Raw genomic sequence first — 20,142 nt, 5'->3', positions numbered from 1 at the left:
ACGAACTAACTGATTGGATTAGTTTAGAAAAATGTATGCTATTTATCTTTGTGTAGCATAAGATTAATCAATCAATGCAAAAACAATCACATGCAAAAACACAGATATTAAAAACAATCTAAAAAAATCTACCTGCAGTAGAGCATGCTGGGAAATATGATAAAGATGGGCGTAGTTTTGATGAGACTGTTTTACTCTCTACAGAGTAAAACAATAACTCTGCTTATAAACACCAACACTAAGGGTAGTTTTACATCACTGAGTGCTAATTTAACTCGTACAGAGTAAATTTAATTCCTGAATCAACACTAGAAATGTAACACTGAAAAATCAACACCGATCAATTTGCAGTGTACCCACCATGGCCGCCTGCGGACGTCATACAGGTCAATCTTATTGGGTGCTCTCCATGGAGTGGCTGGAAAAAGAAGGAAATGTAAAACATCATTCTGAACATCAGCTTGATCTTTTTTATTTATAGTTCAAGTTGATAATACCCTTATTAATAACGATCCGGGACCTACCTGGGTAATATCTTGTGACCCCCGTGGCGCTGCCGAACACCTGCCAGCGCAGAGAGCTGTCCTCCCGGCGGTTATCAATGAATACCCTCTCCAGAGCCTGGGTCCAGTTCAGCTCATTCAGGATGACTGGTGCTGCAGGACAGGATGAGAGGAGAGGAGGACACACTGTCAGCACAGTGTGTACAGTACAGCACAATCAACATGGCAATGACCACACTAGCACTGGGGATAGAGCAGATCACATACTTATACTGGGTGTCCAGGATAATGAAGAGGTAATCCAAGACAATATGATGTCCTACAGGCCCTAGTTTTGTCACACCTGGACTACTGTCCAGTCGTGTGGTCAGGTGCCACAAAGAAGGAAAATTACAATTGGCCCAGAACAGGGCAAAATGGTTGGCCCTTAAATGTACACCGAGACCTAACATTAATAATATGCATGTCAATATCTCCTGGCTCAAAGTAGAGAAGAGATTGACGTCATCAATAGAGATTGACGTCATCAATAGAACTATTAACGTGTTGAATGCACTGAAATGTCTGTTTAAACTACCAGCACACAGCTCAGACAGCCATGCATACCCCACAAGAAATGCCACCAGAGGTCTCTTCACAGTCCCCAAGTCCAGAACAGACTACGGGAGGCGCACAGTACTAAACAGAGAGATGACTACATGGAACTCTATTCCACATCAGGTTTTTATTTATTTTTTGTTTCACCCTTATTTAACCAGGTAGGCTAGTTGAGAACAAGTTCTCATTTACAGCTGCGACCTGGCCAAGATAAAGCAAAGCAGTGCAACACAAACAACAACACAGAGTTACACATGGAATAAACAAACAAAGTCAATAATACAATTGAAAAAGTCTATATACAGTGTGTGCAAATGAGGTAGGATAAGGGAGGTAAGGCAATAAATAGGCCATGGTGGCGAAATAATTACAATATAGAAATTAAACACTGGAGTGATAGATGTGCAGAAGATGAGTGTGCAAGTGGAGATACTGTGGTGCAAAGGAGCAAAATAAATAAAATAAATAACAGTATGGGGATGAGGTAGTTGGATGGGCTATTTACAGATGTGCTATGTATCACGCCTGTGATCTGTGAGCTGCTCTGACAGCTGGTGCTTAAAGTTAGTGAGGCAGATATGAGTCTCCAGCTTTAGTGATTTTTGCAGTTCGTTCCAGTCATTGGCAGCAGAGAACTGGAAGGAAAGGCGGCCAAATAGGAATAGGCTTTGGGGGCGGCCAGTGAAATATACCTGCTGGAGTGCGTGCTACGAGTGGGTGCTGCTATGGTGACCAGTGAGCTGAGATAAGGCGGGGTTTTACCTAGCAAAGACTTATAGATGACCTGGAGTCGGTGGGTTTGGCGACGAATATGAAGCGAGGGCCAGCCAACGAGAGCATACAGGTCACTGTGGTGGGTAGTATATGGGGCTTTGGTGACAAAACGGATGGCACTGTGATAGACTGCATCCAATTTGCTGAGTAGAGTGTTGGCGGCTATTTTGTAAATGACATCGCCAAAGTCAAGGATCAGTAGGGTATTCAGTTTTACGAGGGTATGTTTGGCAGCATGAGTGAAGGATGCTTTGTTGCGAAATAGGAAGCCGATTCTAGATTTAATTTTGGATTGGAGATGCTTAATGTGAGTCTGGAAGGAGAGTTTACAGTCTTACCAGACATCTAGGTATTTGTAGTTGTCCACGTATTCAAAGTCAGAACCGTCCAGAGTAGTGATGCTGGACAGGCAGGCAGGTGTCATGACGTTGGCTTGGGGGTAGGTTTATGACCGTCATAAATACCTCTTTCCCTCTTTTTCCTCTCTCTACCCTACTGATGTTACATTTGCAAAATCCTTGCAGGCCCGCCTCTGTGAAGGGACATGGGCTATAAAACTTTTCAAATACACCCTCCTCTCCCTTCCTATATGAGCCTTTGACGACAATGTAACCTCCTGTTCTGAGGACGTGAGGACGACGGTCCGATGTCAGAATGGTTCAGATAATAACTACAGAACGAAGCCAACATCAGCGTGAGCTTAGCACCAGCCCCTTAGCAACAGTTAGCAACAGCCCCTGCAAACGAGGGTTAGGAAGGAAAAGACAGAGTATCCCGTCTACCACAAAACAACGTTACTTCAACGTAAACAGTTTACCAGTAGAGACATTCTCCAAAGGACTCGGTTGGGCAACACGGCCTTCCATCTACCACCAACCTACCGAAGCGCAGCTCAGAGTAAATATTTATTGCGTTTCCCTTTTCCAAATGGGCGGTACTTTAGAATGCATAAGATACTGTATTTACGATAGCACAGCTTCGCTCTTTGTTACTCAGTCTTCCCGCTCTTTCACCAAAACCCAGCCCCTTTTCTTTTGTGTAACAAGCTGTCATATCTGTTCCGCCCGCTAGGGACAATTTTCCTTTATGACGTAATTTGTAATCACGTTATGATTTAATTATGTGTATGTGTAATTCTGTGTGATTAGTTAGGTATTTAGGAAATAAATAATTAAATTGTATATCTGATTCAACTTGTGAGCCAGGGTTTGTGCAGATAACCAAGAATTTGCAACTTTCAGATGAGACTGAATTAAGATGACTATTAATATTGCCTGCTATTGATGTAAAATATTACTAGGTCTTTAAGAGTTTATTTGGAAGATAACAGCTCTATAAATATTATTTTGTGGTGCCCGACTCTCTAGTGAATTACATTTACATGATTAGCTCAATCAGGTAATATTAATTACGGATAAATTATTTTATAGATATATATTTTATAGAATAGCATGTCATATCACTTAATCCGGCATAGCCAAAGACAGAACACAGGTGTGGGCAGCGATCGGTTGAAGAGCATGCATTTAGTTTTACTTGCATTTAATAAGAGCAGAGCAGTGCCAACACACTGACACTGACTCAACTCCAGCCACTTTAATAATGGGAATTGATGGGAAATGATGTAAATATATCACTAGCCACTTTAAACAATGCTACCTTATATAAATGTTACTTACCCTACATTATTCATCTCATATGCATACGTATATACTGTACTCTATATCATCGACGGTATCCTTATGTAATACATGTATCACTAGCCACTTTATACTATACTATGCCACTTTGTTTACATACTCATCTCATTTGTACATACTGTACCCGATACCATCTACTGTATCTTGCCTATGCTGCTCTGTACCATCACTCATTCATATATCCTTATGTACATATTCTTTATCCCCTTACACTGTGTACAAGACAGTAGTTTTGGAATTGTTAGTTAGATTACTTGTTATTACTGCATTGTCGGAACTAGAAGCACAAGCATTTCGCTACACTCGCATTAACATCTGCTAACCATGTGTATGTGACAAATAAAATTTGATTTGATTTGATTTGATTTGAACTCATGCAAGCAATAACATTTGTTTAAAAAAACAGATACAAATACACCTTACGGAATAGCGGGGATGGTAATGAAACACACACACACTCTACACACACACACTCTACACACACACACGTACACTTGGATTTTGTGTTGTAGATATGTGGTAGTAGGGTAGCGGCCTGTGGTCACATACCTAATGTGTTGTGAAATCTGTTGTGAATGTAATACAATGTTTTTAATTGTATATAACTGCCTTAATTTTGCTGGACCCCAGGAAGAATAGCTGCTGCCTTGGCAGGAACTAATGGGGATCCATAATAAACCCCAGGAAGAGTAGCTGCTGCCTTGGCAGGAACTAATGGGGATCCATAATAAACCCCAGGAAGAGTAGCTGCTGCCTTGGCAGGAACTAATGGGGATCCATAATAAACCCCAGGAAGAGTAGCTGCTGCCTTGGCAGGAACTAATGGGGATCCATAGTAAATACAATTACAAATAGAAATATCTATTCTGGCTGAATGACTCTGTCCCATCTGCCAGTGTGGTCTGACTCCATCAGAATGTACAGTATACTGTATATGTAGTGAGCTGGCCCAGACCCAGAGAGAGCAGTGTGTCTGGGACATCAAATTAAAAATCAAATCAAACCAAATCTCATTTGTCCCCTACACATATTTAGCAGATGCTGTCACGGGTGTAGCGAAATGCTTATGTTCCTAACTCCAACAGTGCAGTAATAACTAGCAATACAAAACAATATACACAAATCCCCCAAATAAAATAATATAATTAAGATATATAGAAATATTAGGGAGTCTGGAATATAAAGATATATGTACACTGAGTGCACAAAATATTAGGAAAACCTTCAAAGTGTCAAAAGCATTCCACAGGGTTGCTGGCCCATGTTGGTTCCCACAGTTGTGTCAAGTTGGCTGGATGTCTTTTGGTTGGTGAACCTTTCTTGATACACATGGAAAACTGTTGACCGTGAAAAACCAAGCAGCGTTGCAGTTCTTGACACACTCAAACCAGTGTGCCTGGCACCATTCCACGGCACTTACATCTTTTGTCTTGCCCTTTCACCCTCTGAATGGCACACATGCACAATCCATGTCTCAATTATCTCAAGTCTTAAAAATCCTTCTTTAACCTGTCTCCTCCCCTTCATCTACCCTAATTGAAGTGGATTTGCCACATCAATAAAGGATCATAGGTTTCCCTGGTTTCACCTGGTTTCACCTGGTCAGTGTTATGTTATGGAAAGAGCATGGTTCCTAGTGTGTGTGTGTGTGTGTAACTTAAAGTCAGAGCTATATCTCACAAGTCGGTTGTACTTTATGAAAGGGATTTATGGGCCTGATCACCCATTTAACCAGAACTGGAAAACATGTTGAATGTTAGACTCATGTCCACATATATTCCACCATCAGCATGTCGCTCTCCCTCTCTCTCCTTCTATTACCACTCTTGCACTTTATGTACTACTTTGTATCCTGTGAGTGCTATAATGCCCCTCTCCTAACACTCCCCCCCGCCCCACCCAATTCCTCATCTCCCCATTACCCGTGATCTGCTACCATATAAAAGGCTTTCAGTTCTTTACCCAATACCTGTCCTGCTATTTATCTCTAACTTTGCATCCTGTGCATGCCACCAACCCCCCTGCAACAGAGAAAGGCTTTCAGTTCCTGTTTAATAGCTGAGCTGGAGTCAGAAGATGGGGCACGCAATCAGAGGTTTAATGGGCTCTTGATTAAAGGAGAAACAGGACGAGGCGCTGAGCTGAGCATAACTTCACTGGCTTTCCTGATTTAATTACTCAGCCAACCACAGCTAGATAAGCCGCTGAACCACCAAGTCCAGCCTTCTCCCCTTCTCGTTTGAATTTCACACAAATAAACAATCATTATCCACTTTTCCCATGATTTTCAATTACTGCTCCGAGTTGCTGACGAACTGTCAGGTTAGAGAGAGAGAGAAGGGGCTCGATCTGCCCTCTCCCACACCCTTGCCCTCACCCCCACCCTCGCCCGACCCTCACTCCCAGCCTCGCCCTGACCTGCCCCACTCTCCACCCTCGCCCTCGCCCCCTCCCTTACCCTTACCCGACCTGCCCCCACCTTCACCCTTGACCTCACCCCCACCCTCACCCTCGCTCCGACCTGCTTGCTTGCAAGCATGGCCCTTGCGCACTTTGTGGCATGGCCCTTGAGCACTTTGTGAGGCTCATCTTTCTAAGAAACAGGCCTCTCTCTGAAATCTGGAAAAGGTGAAACTGCCGATGCTCTCCAGGCCATGGTACTCCAGCAATCATCCCTAGCAGCAGATCCCTAATGGAACCTAACGTTATATCAGACACAATAAACGATTTCATTTGCTGCTCTTCATTAGTGTGTATATATATATATATACACACACACACACACACACACACACACACACACACACACACACACACACACACACACACACACACACACACACACACACACACACACACACACACCACACACACTTACTTCAAGGTGCCGGGAACGTGGCACAGGCTCTAATGAACAGCGATCAAAATGTATCTTTGCCTTCTGTTTAATCTTAGTGCTGAGCGATTAGTGCTTTTTGAGGTCTGTTCAGTTTCGGTTCGATTATTAAAAAATAATCACAGTTTTCCATTTCGGTTTAGATTATTTGGGTTGAATGCTGTAACAGCACAGAATAAAACAATTACTAAAAGTCCCATGATGGTAGTGACTTCCCATTACTGCTTATCACTTATTAACCATCATTTATTCACATTATTACCTTATTTTAATATAATATTTCAGTTGTTGTGTATATTACATTTGATTTATTTGATGACTTTACTATTTCAGTCATCTCATCTCTATAGAGCTGCTGCCTATTCTGTCTAACAAAACGTTATTCAAAGTAAATAAGGCATAGTTTTATGCCTGCTGAATACCAACTATCAATCACTTAGATCATGTATTTTCAGATAGAGATACCTTGCAAAGCAACAGCTGCTCTCTATATCGCCTCACGATCCCGCATTCCTGTCTCTCTTCTGTAGCAGGTGTTAAAGAAACACAGACCTGACAACTAGATGCACAATGGATAATGGTCATTGTAGCAAATTACCACATTTGATGCACTAAATTATGAAGAATAATGGCCTGTTGGAAACTACAACTCCCTGCTACATATCACAGATCCGATGTATCTCTAGAAGAAGAAAAGCAAATACAAAGTGGAATTCAAATAATTTCACCTGTCAGTCAATTAGTTGTTAAAAAAATGAAAAAAGGACCTACATTTTGGTTAATCACACAGCACAACTTAATCTTAATCCAGCATTATAGAAGGCTGCTAATTCACACACAGACAGACACGTCTGGTGTGATATATTACAGGCGGGAATACAAACGATCCCACATAACAAATACATTTGGGATGATAGAACTAGCTATTAAATGGATAAGGCCTTAGAAGAAGTAATAACCATTATTATCGTCATCATCTTCATGAAGATCTTTTTACCGTTCCTCTGAAGAGTGGCCAAGAGATCTAACTGCACCCTGCTGGTAACAGAAAATACATTCTCCATACAATAGAACCAGCTATATATACAGGGGTGGTAATATAACCTATATTCTCCATACAATAGAACCAGCAATATATACAGTGGTGGTAATATAACCTATATTCTCCATACAATAGAACCAGCTATATATATATATAGTGGTGGTAATAGAACGTATATTCTCCATACAATAGAACCAGCTATATATATAGTGGTGGTAATAGAACCTATATTCTCCATACAATAGAACCAGCTATATATACAGTGGTGGTAATAGAACCTATATTCTCCATACAATAGAACCAGCTATATATATAGTGGTGGTAATAGAACCTATATTCTCCATACAATAGAACCAGCTATATATACACAGTGGTGGTAATAGAACCTATATTCTCCATATAATAGAACCAGCTATACAGTGGTGGTAATAGAACCTATATTCTCCATACAATGGAACCAGCTATACAGTGGTGGTAATAGAACATCATTTCTCCATACAATAGAACCAGCTGTGGTGGTAATATAACCTATATTCTAAATACAATAGAACCAGCTATATATACAGTGGTGGTAATAGAACCTATATTCTCCATACAATAGAACCAGCTATATATATAGTGGTGGTAATAGAACCTATATTCTCCATTCAATAGAACCAGCTATATATACAGTGGTGGTAATAGAACCTATATTCTACATGCAATAGAACCAGCTATATATACAGTGGTGGTAATAGAACATCTATTCTAAATACAATAGAACCAGCTATACAGTGGTGGTAATAGAACCTCTATTCTAAATACAATAGAACCAGCTATATATACAGTGGTGGTAATAGAACCTCTATTGTAAATACAATAGAACCAGCTATACAGTGGTGGTAATAAGACCTCAAATATCCATACAATAGAACCAGCTATACAGTGGTGGTAATAGAACCTCTATTGTATATACAATAGAACCTGCTATCCAGGGTTGGTAATATAACCTATATTCTCTCATACAATAGAACCAGCTATACAGTGGTGGTAATAGAACATCTAGTCTAACTACAATAGAACCAGCTATACAGTGGTGGTAATATATCCTATATTCTCCATACAATAGAACCAGCTATACGGTGGTGGTAATATAACCTATATTCTCCATACAATAGAACCAGCTATATATACAGTGGTGGTAATAGAACCTCTAGCCTAACTACAATAGAACAAGCTATACAGTGGTGGTAATATATCCTATATTCTCCATACAATAGAACCAGCTATACAGTGGTGGTAATAGAACCTCTATTGTATATACAATAGAACCTGCTATCCAGGGTTGGTAATATAACCTATATTCTCTCATACAATAGAACCAGCTATACAGTGGTGGTAATAGAACATCTAGTCTAACTACAATAGAACCAGCTATACAGTGGTGGTAATATATCCTATATTCTCCATACAATAGAACCAGCTATACGGTGGTGGTAATATAACCTATATTCTCCATACAATAGAACCAGCTATATATACAGTGGTGGTAATAGAACCTCTAGCCTAACTACAATAGAACAAGCTGTACAGTGGTGGTAATATAACCTATATTCTCCATACAATAGAACCAGCTATATATACAGTGGTGGTAATAGGACCTCAACTCTCCATACAATAGAACCAGTTACATATGTCACGTTCTGACCTTTATTTCCTTTGTTTTGTATTTATTTAGTATGGTCAGGGCGTGAGTTGGGTGGGCAGTCTATGTTTGTTTTTCTATGTTTTGGGGTATTTCTATGTTTCGGCCTAGTATGGTTCTCAATCAGAGGCAGGTGTCATTAGTTGTCTCTGATTGAGAATCATACTTAGGTAGCCTGGATTTCACTGTGGGTTTGTGGGTGATTGTTCCTGTCTCTGTGTTTTGCACCAGATAGGACTGTTTTAGGTTTTCCACATTTATTGTTTTGTTAGTTTATTCGTGTACAGTTTCTTTATTAAAGTACAATGAATAACAACCACGCTGCATTTTGGTCCGCCTCTACTTCACCACAGGAAAACCCTTACAATATATACAGTGGTGGTAATAGAACCTAATTTCTCCATACAATAGAACCAGCTATATATACAGTGGTGGTAATAGAACCTCTATTCTACATGCAATAGAACCAGCTATAAACACAGTGGTGGTTATAGAACCTCTATTCTAAATACAATAGAACCAGCTATATATACAGTGGTGGTTATAGAACCTCTATTCTAAATACAATAGAACCAGCTATACAGTGGTGGTAATAGAACCTCTATTCTAAATACAATAGAACCAGCTATACAGTGGTGGTAATATAACGAATATTCTCCATACAATAGAACCAGCTATACAGTGGTGGTAATATAACGAATATTCTCCATACAATAGAACCAGCTATACAGTGGTGGTAATAGAACCTCTATTCTAAATACAATAGAACCAGCTATACAGTGGTGGTAATATAACCTATATTCTCCATACAATAGAACCAGCTAGACAGTGGTGGTAATAGACCATACATTATCCATACAATAGAACCAGCTATACAGTGGTGGTAATATAACCTATATTCTCCATACAATAGAACCAGCTATACAGTGGTGGTAATAGGACCTCTGTTCTAAATACAATAGAACCAGCTAGACAGTGGTGGTAATAGACCATACATTATCCATACAATAGAACCAGCTATACAGTGGTGGTAATATAACCTATATTCTCCATACAATAGAACCAGCTATACAGTGGTGGTAATATAACCTATATTCTCCATACAATAGAACCAGCTAGACAGTGGTGGTAATAGACCATACATTATCCATACAATAGAACCAGCTATACAGTGGTGGTAATATAACCTATATTCTCCATACAATAGAACCAGCTATACAGTGGTGGTAATAGGACCTCTGTTCTAAATACAATAGAACCAGCTATACAGTGGTGGTAATAGACCCTATATTCTCCATACAATGGAACCAGCTATACAGTGGTGGTAATAGGACCTAAATTCTCCATATAATAGAACCAGCTATACAGTGGTGGTAATAGAACCTATATTCTCCATACAATAGAACCAGCTGTACAGTGGTGGTAATATAACCTATATTCTCCATACAATAGAACCAGCTATACAGTGGTGGTAATATAATCTAAATTAACCATACAATAGTAAAGGAGGTCCTTTTAACAAACAATTACAGTACACATTTCTTTTTAATACACACAGCGCAGGGTAATCTTTTTTTTTACACTGGCAGATGTGGCCTATTTTTTGGATCCCATTAACTACATAGCCTGCAATCTCAAACATGGCAAAAACTGCCACGCCCAACATCCCTCTCCTTAGCATCTACCCCACCCTCTCTCTCTCTCTCTCTCTCTCTCTCTCTGTCTCTCTCTCTGTCTCTCTCTCTCTGTCTCTCTCTCTCTGTCTCTCTCTCTCTGTCTCTCTCTCTGTCTCTCTCTCTCTCTCTCTGTCTCTCTCTCTCTGTCTCTCCCTCTGTCTCTCTCTCTCTCTCTCTCTCTCTGTCTCTCTCTCTATCTGTCTCTCTCTCTCTCTCTCTCTCTCTCTCTCTCTCTCTCTCTCTCTCTGTCTCTGTCTCTGTCTCTGTCTCTGTCTCTCTCTCTGTCTCTCTCTCTCTCTCTCTCTCTCTCTCTCTCTCTCTCTCTCTCTCTCTGTCTCTGTCTCTGTCTCTGTCTCTGTCTCTCTCTCTCTGTCTCTCTCTCTCTCTCTCTCTCTCTCTCTCTCTCTCTCTCTCTCTCTCTCTCTCTCTCTCTCTCTCTCTCTCTCTCTCTCTCTCTCTCTCTCTCTCTCTCTCGTCGGAGTGCATGCTGGGAGTGAGTCGTCAAGCAGAGTGTTTGTGAGAGCGAATGGAATTTCTTTTCACTCTATTGGGTTTTGGTATGTACATATATATATATATTGATTAGTTTAGTTGTTTTAAGGGTATATTGTTTTAATTATCAATAAGCACGTATAGGGGTGGTGGGATCTTTGAGGTTGGTTTTTCGCGAGGGCACAACCAGCGGGTGGGGCTGGTTGCAATGGCCACTCGCGGAAATGTAGAGTTTGAAAAACTTAGTCGGAGGCATGGAGTAAAAATTCCTGCTGCGGCTGGGTGTTCAGTGGAAGAATGTAGCTTGGCTGTGGGTGCTATCATTGGGTATGATAGCATTAAATCAGCCTCAAGGATGAATAGCGCTGTAGTGATATTCTTAGATTCAATTGAAAAGGTGAATAAGATAGTTGAGAGGGGTGTTGTGTTGCGGGAGACACAGACGCCGGTATTTCCGCTTATGAATCCGGCGAAGAAAGTTATGCTTTCTAACGTGCCACCATTTGTTAGAGATGAAGTGTTAGAGCGAGAGTTATCTCGCCATGGTCAAATCGTATCTACAATAAAGAAGGTTCCTTTTGGATGCAAATCTCCGTTGTTGAAACATGTCGTGTCTCATAGGAGACAAGTGCATATGATTTTAAAAAAGGAAGGAGATGAACTGAATTTAGCGTTTAGTTTTAAGATTGATGGATTTGATTATGTCTTCTATGCATCTACTGAATCAATGAAATGTTTTGGATGTGGAAGAGAGGGGCATTTGGTGCGTAATTGTCCCGAGAATGAACGCGCTGAGCCTGGTAGTAGCTTTAGTGCGGGTGCAACTAACGTACCACAGCGAAGGGATGAAAATACTACAGGTGTAGGGGAAGAGAGAAGGTGGGCAGATGTGGTTGGAAAAGTAGGAGAGGAAGGCATTGTGGATACGGGGGCAATTGTGGTAGATCAGAACAAAGAGGGAGGGGAAACACTAGGTGAGATTGCGACTGCCGTCGCTGAGGTGGTGCTGGAAAATGAAATTGGAGGTCAAGAGGAGATTGAAATAACGGAAAAGGAAGCGGATGTTTTCAAAATACCGAGGAGTAAAAGGAAGAATTTAAGGGGTGGTGAAGGGTCTAATTCTAAGAGAAAGGTAGAGATGGATAAATCAGGTGAAGATGACCAGGTTGTAGAGATGGGGTTTTCTTCTGGGGAGGATAGCGAGAGTGAGTCATCTGACGCGTCACAACAATATAGTGAGATAGATGGGGTGGAAGGGAGGTATGGGATCGAGAAGATACGTCAATTTCTGAAGTTGACAAAAGGGAAGAAATATATGCAGGATTACAATGTAACTGATTTTTTCCCTGAACGTGAATTGTTTATTGAATCAGCAAAGTTTCTGATGTCAAAAATTACAGGGGGAGGTTTGAAAAGCCCTGAAATTGCTAGACTCAAGAAAGTGGTCACGAGAGTAATAAGTGATGCAAATTCTAAAGAAAATGAAAGAGTTCAGTTGCAGTTTTAACTCTGTAAAGAGATGTGGTGGCTGTATCTTCCTCTGTATTTTTTTCTTTTCCATGAGCAGTTTTAAGATCTCTTCTTTAAACGTAAATGGGGCAAGAGATGTTAAAAAAAGAGCCATGGTGTATGAGTTAATGAGGGGAAAGGGAAGTGACATAATTTTTCTACAAGAAACGCATAGTAATTTGGAAAATGAAGTTATGTGGCAACAGGAGTGGGGGGGGACAGTGGTGTGTAGTCATAAAAACTCAAAAAGTGGGGGTGTGGTTATCTTGTTCTCAAAAGGGTTTTTGCCTTTGTCATATGAGGTTGAAGAGGTAGTTGAGGGGAGGTTATTAAAAGTTAGAGCAAGGTATGAAAACATCAATATGTGTCTGATAAATGTATATGCCCCTGTGGTGACAGTTGAGAGGGTAGGTTTTTTAGAGACATTATCAAATACCATTGAGAAATGTAACAAAGAAGATTATTTGTTTATTGCTGGGGATTTTAACTGCACAGTTAGTGATTTAGATAGAAATCACCAAGAACCTCATATAGCCTCAAGGACGTTTTTAAAACGCCTTATTGTAACAAATGAACTGTGTGATATTTGGAGGAGTCAACATGGAGGAACAAGGCAGTACACCTGGGCGCATGTGAGAGAGAACATCATCTCTATGGCCAGGTTAGATAGGTTTTATGTTTTTGAGCATCAATCTCAGGTCTGTAAATCAAGTGTGATAACTCCAGTGGGATTTTCTGATCATTGTTTAATAACAGAGGTGGTGTTCATTAACGATGTAAAACCTAAAAGCGCATACTGGCATTTTAATATAACTTTATTGAGTGATGCTCACTTCAGGAATTGTTTCAGTTTTTTTTGGGAGAGGTGGAGGTCTCAAAAGGCCAGTTTTGTATCCCTTCAACAATGGTGGGATATAGGGAAAATCCAGATTCAACAATTTTGTAATCAATACACAAGGAATGTCACCAAGGATATCACCAGATCAATGAAAGCCCTAGAGATTGAAATAGTGGAACTCATGACGTTGGTTGAGACCACAGGAGATCGAGGCCATACTCAGGCCCTCAAGAGGAGAAAAGCTGCATTGGCAGATCTGCTGGGTATCAGAGCACAGGGGGCATTGGTGAGAAGTAAATTTCAGGGCATATCTGAAATGGATGCCTCATCCAAATTTTTCTTTGGTTTAGAGAAAAAGAATGGACAAAGAAAAATTATTCATTGTCTCAAATCAGCTGTTGGACAAGAGCTCACTAGCCCTAGTGAAATTAGAAAGAGGGCAGTAGAGTTCTATGCTGAGCTCTACAAGTGTGAGTACAAAGAGGACAAAACAGTGACACAGCAGTTCTTTGATGGGCTCCCAAAGGTGCCTGCAGAAGCTCAGGTTGAGCTTGAGCAACCATTGTCTTTGCAGGATTTATACACTGCATTAAAAGGCATGGAAAATGGAAGGGCACCAGGCATTGATGGGCTTCCCGTTGACTTTTTTAAGTCTTTTTGGGCTATGTTGGGAGAGGATTGGTTAGAAGTAGCTAATGATAGTTTAACCGGAGGGTTACTACCAATAAGCTGCAGAAGGGCTGTCCTCACCCTACTGCCTAAAAAGGGTGACCCGAGGGAGGTGAAGAACTGGAGGCCGGTGGCTTTATTGTGTACTGATTATAAAATATTGTCAAAGGCTTTGTCCAACAGGCTGAGGGAGGTGATGGGGCAAATCATACATACGGATCAGTCCTACTGTGTTCCTGGCAGGCAGATAGGGGATAACATTTCTCTGATTCGTGATTTTTTGGACGTCTCTAGGGCTATTGGGTTGGATGCTGGTCTAATTTCAATTGATCAGGAAAAGGCATTTGACCGAGTTGAACATCAATATTTATGGCACACGTTTGAAGCGTTTGGGTTCAGCTCTGGTTTTATTGCCATGATAAAGGTGATATATGGTGACATTGAAAGTGTATTGAAAGTTAACGGTGGTTTGAGTGCTCCTTTTAAAGTGTGTAGAGGTATTAGGCAGGGATGTTCTATGTCAGGGATGTTATATGCTATTGCTATAGAGCCACTACTAAATAGCATTAGAAGTCGTATTGCAGGGGTGTGCCTTTCAGAGGATATTCCTCCTATTCGTCTTTCAGCCTATGCTGATGATGTAGTTGTGCTAGTGAAAAATCAAGCGGAGGTGGATAGTTTGAGTCTAATGGTTGATCGTTTTAGGGGAATATCCTCTGCAAAGGTAAATTGGGAAAAGAGTTGTGCTTTACAGATTGGAGAATGGTCTGGGGGGATCATGGCTTTGCCAGGGGGGCTAGAATGGTGTAAGGGAGGTTTTAAGTATCTTGGAGTGTACCTAGGAGATGAGGGGACTATGGAAAAAAATTGGAGTGGGGTGGTTGAAATGGTGGAAGGGAGGATGAGGAGATGGCGTTGGTTACTATCTCGTATGTCATACAGGGGGCGTACTATTATAGTTAACAATGTGATTGCATCTGCACTGTGGCATCGGTTGTCAGTTTTAGAACCACCATCTGGCCTTCTGGCTAAGATACAGGCAATTATTGTGGATTTCTTTTGGGATAAATATCACTGGGTTCCACAAAGTGTTTTGTATTTGTCAAAAGAGGAGGGGGGACAAGGTCTTGTACATCTTGCTAGTAGGGCTGCTGCTTTCCGGTTTCAGTTTATTCAAAGGTTGCTTTATGGACCGGAAAATGTGGTGTGGAGAGGGGTGGCAGGTCTTATATTACAGCGGGTTGGAGGATTAGGTTTAAAGAAGGCTTTATTTCTGGTTGATATTAGCCAGATTTCTAGGGAGGGAGTACCTCCGTTTTACAGAGGCCTTCTCAGAGTGTGGAGCGTAATGAAGGTGTCCAGAAGAACTTCAGCGGAGTCAGTGCATTGGCTGTTGGAGGAACCTCTGGTGTATGGGGCAAGACTGGACTGTACAACTGCAGCTGTTCCACATTTCTCCAAGATTCTGGTGAAGGGGAAAATCATCACCTTAAGACAGTTAATGGCCATGGCTGGGCCCGCCTTAATGGATGGAAGACGGGTGGCAGAACATTTGGAGATGAGGTCGGAAAGGATTGTCGGACAAATGCTGGGGAGCTGTAGGAAGGCTCTGTCAGCGGAAGAATGGGGTATGCTTAGTAGCCACAAGAAGATTGTGCAAGATGAAGACGTCTCATTTCCAAAACTAGGGATTACACCAAATATCCCAGAGTCAGAAAGAAAGGCGTTATTGCTGGATTTGAGAGGGTTGGAGGAGGTGGGTTTGGATGAGGTGAATGGGAAGGAATTGTATAGAGGGTGTGTCAAGGTGTTGAATAAAGATAAATTGAAAAATAGAAAAGATACTCCATGGAGGGTAAAATTGGGCATTGATGACAAGGTAAAGCCAGCATGGAGAGCACTGTACAAACCACCGTTACAAAAGGGTACTGGTGATATGCAATGGAGGGTTTTACATGGCATCATTGCAGTTAATGCTTTTGTATCTGTTATTAACTCAGATGTTAGAGATGGATGTCCTTTTTGTAATATAAGAGAAACCATTTTTCACTGTTTTATGGAGTGTGAGAGGATAAAACCTCTATTGGAAATGCTGGAATCTTTGTTTAAAGCTGTAGGGGAGTTTTTCAATAACACTGTTTTTATTTTGGGGTTTCATTATAGTAAACAACAGAAAAGAAAATGTCAAATGTTAAATTTTGTTTTGGGACAAGCTAAGATGTCAATTTTTCTGAGTAGGAAACATAAGATAGAAACGGGATATGGGCAGGATGTAAGATGTGTTTTTAAAGGTTTAGTGAAAGCAAGAATAAAAGTAGATTTTGAGTTCTTTTCAGCTGTAAAAGATCTCCTATTATTTGAGGAGAAGTGGGCCTACGAAGGAGCGCTTTGTTTTGTAGAGGAGGGGAAATTATTTTTTGCTGCTGAAATAAGTTGAATGTATATGTTATGTATTTATTTTTGTTTAGGAATTACATTTGTTGTTTTATTTCTGAAAAGGCAGTGTGTCATTATTTTATGTTAACATTTGAGTAAAAAATAAAGGTTTTATAAAAACTCAAACTCTCTCTCTCTCTCTCTCTCTCTCTCTCTCTCTCTCTCTCTCTCTCTCTCTCTCTCTCTCTCTCTCTCTCTCTCTCTCTCTCTCTCTCTCTCTCTCTCTCTCTCTCTAAAGCTGTCTCATTTGCTTAAAACCCTGGTCTTACAAACCTTTCATCCAACAGATGAAAAACAAATAGCTGCCTGAAACTGGCACCCCCTCACACATCTACAATGACTTTGTAAAACAAGGTCTGGGCACTTTGAAGGAATGCATGTTTTCCTCCAAGTTTTCCAGAGACAGAAGAAGAGAAAGGTTGACACATTTTAAGTGAACTTTACAAAACATATGCTAATGTTACTTCTCTCAGAAAAAGTAGAAGGAAGTTTTCTAAAACACCTGTAAGGACATGTCATGTATTTACAGAACCCCTCCGTGTAACCACCTGAAGTAACACTCTAATTCAAATAACATGCGGTAGCCTACATTAATATGTGGTACATGAGATAAACTATGTTTATATGGATAAAACTGTTGAAAACACTGTATTTCTGATTGATGCCCTCAATCCTGCTCTCAAACGTCCCGAACTGTGAAGAGCAAATCAAATGCAGAACGTCTCATAAGAATCAAAGACTGGAGAGACCTCTGCCCAAAGACTTTTTCTAATTAAAGTGATGCAGTCAAAAATAAACAAATGAAATGTAATTTGTGAGCTTGGTGGTGAGTGAAGTGGAGTCTGGTGTGCTGACTGTTCTCATTAGCGTGTGGGTAAACGATAGTGCCCCTTCACTGGGCATACACTTTAGGAGTGGGGGTAGGGAGGTGGGTGCAGGGGGTGCTGGGATGAGTATGGGGCGGAAGACAGAGCGAATCAAATCAAGAGGAACGGTAGAAATATAAATAGAGCCATGTGTTGATTTTAGCTGTCTTCTCCCTCTGAGTGAAAAACAGACTTTAAATCCCCCATACAGTAATTTCCTTTCAAAATGACTTTTGCTTTTCTCTCTCATAAATCTGTCTTGATGTTGAGGAGGACTGAGATGATCTCCAGCATAGCGTGAGGTGGGTGACAGAAAGAACACGTCTATTTCAGCCATAGGATGAGCCTGAGGTGGGCTGGATGGATGCACACGGCACACACTTTTAGATGTAATTTGACTGTCTTTTACTACCCCTTTAGCCTAAATTAAATCACTTCTCTTTTCAATAATCCATATCGTTATACTGTAACTTAATTACCCATTATCCACATAAATTGTGGTATTCCTCTAAAAGTTACAATAAGGTCCAGTAATTTAATCTACTATATAGTTGGTGTCCTGAGTATAGAGCGAATGACTATCTAAATGACTTCTCCAAAACTTCATCAGTTCCATTTTATGATTCATTATTCCACTGCTGATTCCTGCTGCCAAGTCTGCAAGTTCTCTTCTCCTTCAGTTCTGATGCCTGAGTCTTTGTGCTACTTTACCTGGGAAACACCAGCAGACTATAGATCACTTATTAAATACGGCAATGGTTCAGAGCCTGTTCATTCTATTGAAATCCCTCTGATACTAATCTCTCCCTCTGTTTTAAACCCTCTACTATACCCTCAGATTATTTCTCTATCTACTGTAGTCGATATCTCTGATTTATGTTGTGAGCCCCCTAGTTTCTGTTTATTTTTTAATTTTTTTTTTAATTTGTATTTATTTCACCTTTATTTAACCAGGTAGGCAAGTTGAGAACAAGTTCTCATTTACAATTGCGACCTGGCCAAGATAAAGCAAAGCAGTTCGACACATACAACGACACAGCGTTACACATGGAGTAAAACAAACATACAGTCAATAATACAGTATAAACAAGTCTATATACGATGTGAGCAAATGATGTGAGATAAGGGAGGTATAGGCAAAAAGGCCATGGTGGCAAAGTAGATACAATATAGCAAGTAAAACACTGGAATGGTAGATTTGCAATGGGAGAATGTGCAAAGTAGAAGTAAAAATAATGGGGGTGCAAAGGAGCAAAATAAATAAATTAATTAAATTAAATACAGTAGGGAAAGAGGTAGTTGTTTGGGCTAAATTATAGGTGGGCTATGTACAGGTGCAGTAATCTGTGAGCTGCTCTGACAGTTGGTGCTTAAAGCTAGTGAGGGAGATAAGTGTTTCCAGTTTCAGAGATTTTTGTAGTTCGTTCCAGTCATTGGCAGCAGAGAACTGGAAGGAGAGGCGGCCAAAGAAAGAATTGGTTTTGGGGGTGACTAGAGAGATATACCTGCTGGAGCGTGTGCTACAGGTGGGAGATGCAATGGTGACCAGCTGTGACTGTGTCTTTTGCTCTTTTTGGATGGAACCCATGACATGGCATGTGTTCCATCGTGTTTGCCTGAAGACGTTCAGAGGGGTGCCTGAACCACAAACAGTCACAGTGTCCATGCCTCACCTACTACGGCACCACGGCAGAGCAGTAGCTAACATTCAGGGAACATGTGCTTTTAGCTGGTGGTTTGGGCATTAATGTTGGGCGTGTTTGCTCTCTCTGATTAGCTGGGAGAAAGAAAGAGGGAGAGAGGGACAGCAGCCTCCCTCCAAAGGAGAGGAGGACTAATCCTTCCATTCATTCTAACCAGCAAAGCTTCACTTCACCCACTCTTTCATGTACACATGCAAAATTAGTCACTCCTCACCATTCTATTGTAATAAGCACGTTGCTCACAGCTGATGTGTACAGTAGAACGGCAATGACAGGGCCTGCCACTGCTCTGCATGCAGGGAATTTGAACTTTATTCCAACTTCAAGACTAAAGAAAGAACATGTTTGGGTTTTCCTGTACTTAAATGCTGTCTTTATCTTTATTCTTCCGTTACTATGACAACAGAAATGTAAATATAGCCAAATGTGTTTTTAAGTGGTTATCTCTGAAATGAAAAGTGTTCCAGTAACACCAGCGATTACTCACTACTGTACCGTATAGCAGCTGTGTCTGCAAAACTATTAATACCATCTTCAGTCTGGTGCAATAACCATTATATCACACAGGTGTGAAGCTTCTCTGAAACTAAAGACAGACCCAGGAGTTAAAGAGGTGATGAAACTAAAGACAGACCCAGGAGTTAAAGAGGTGATGAAACTAAAGACAGACCCAGGAGTTAAAGAGGTGATGAAACTAAAGACAGACCCAGGAGTTAAAGAGGTGATGAAACTAAAGACAGACCCAGGAGTTAAAGAG

General features: G+C 40.7%; 1 protein-coding gene across 4 annotated transcripts in view; it reads right to left on the bottom strand.

Annotated features, from left to right (window-relative positions):
* The window catches only part of LOC139371327 (voltage-dependent calcium channel subunit alpha-2/delta-2-like), a 279,472-nt gene that overhangs the window by 73,721 nt on the left and 185,609 nt on the right, over positions 1-20,142 (bottom strand). For all 4 annotated transcript variants that reach the window (XM_071111658.1, XM_071111660.1, XM_071111656.1 and 1 more), the window contains 2 exons: positions 525-656; positions 361-418 (listed from right to left, as the gene is read on the bottom strand). In XM_071111658.1, the coding sequence (XP_070967759.1) occupies positions 361-418; positions 525-656 (190 nt within the window). The remainder of the gene's footprint in view (positions 1-360; positions 419-524; positions 657-20,142) is intronic.

This window comes from Oncorhynchus clarkii, chromosome 17, assembly GCF_045791955.1.
Source record: "Oncorhynchus clarkii lewisi isolate Uvic-CL-2024 chromosome 17, UVic_Ocla_1.0, whole genome shotgun sequence".
Lineage (NCBI taxonomy): Eukaryota > Metazoa > Chordata > Actinopteri > Salmoniformes > Salmonidae > Oncorhynchus > Oncorhynchus clarkii.
The sequence above is the reverse complement of the archived record's forward strand: the minus strand, read 5'-3'. Positions and strand labels throughout refer to the sequence as shown.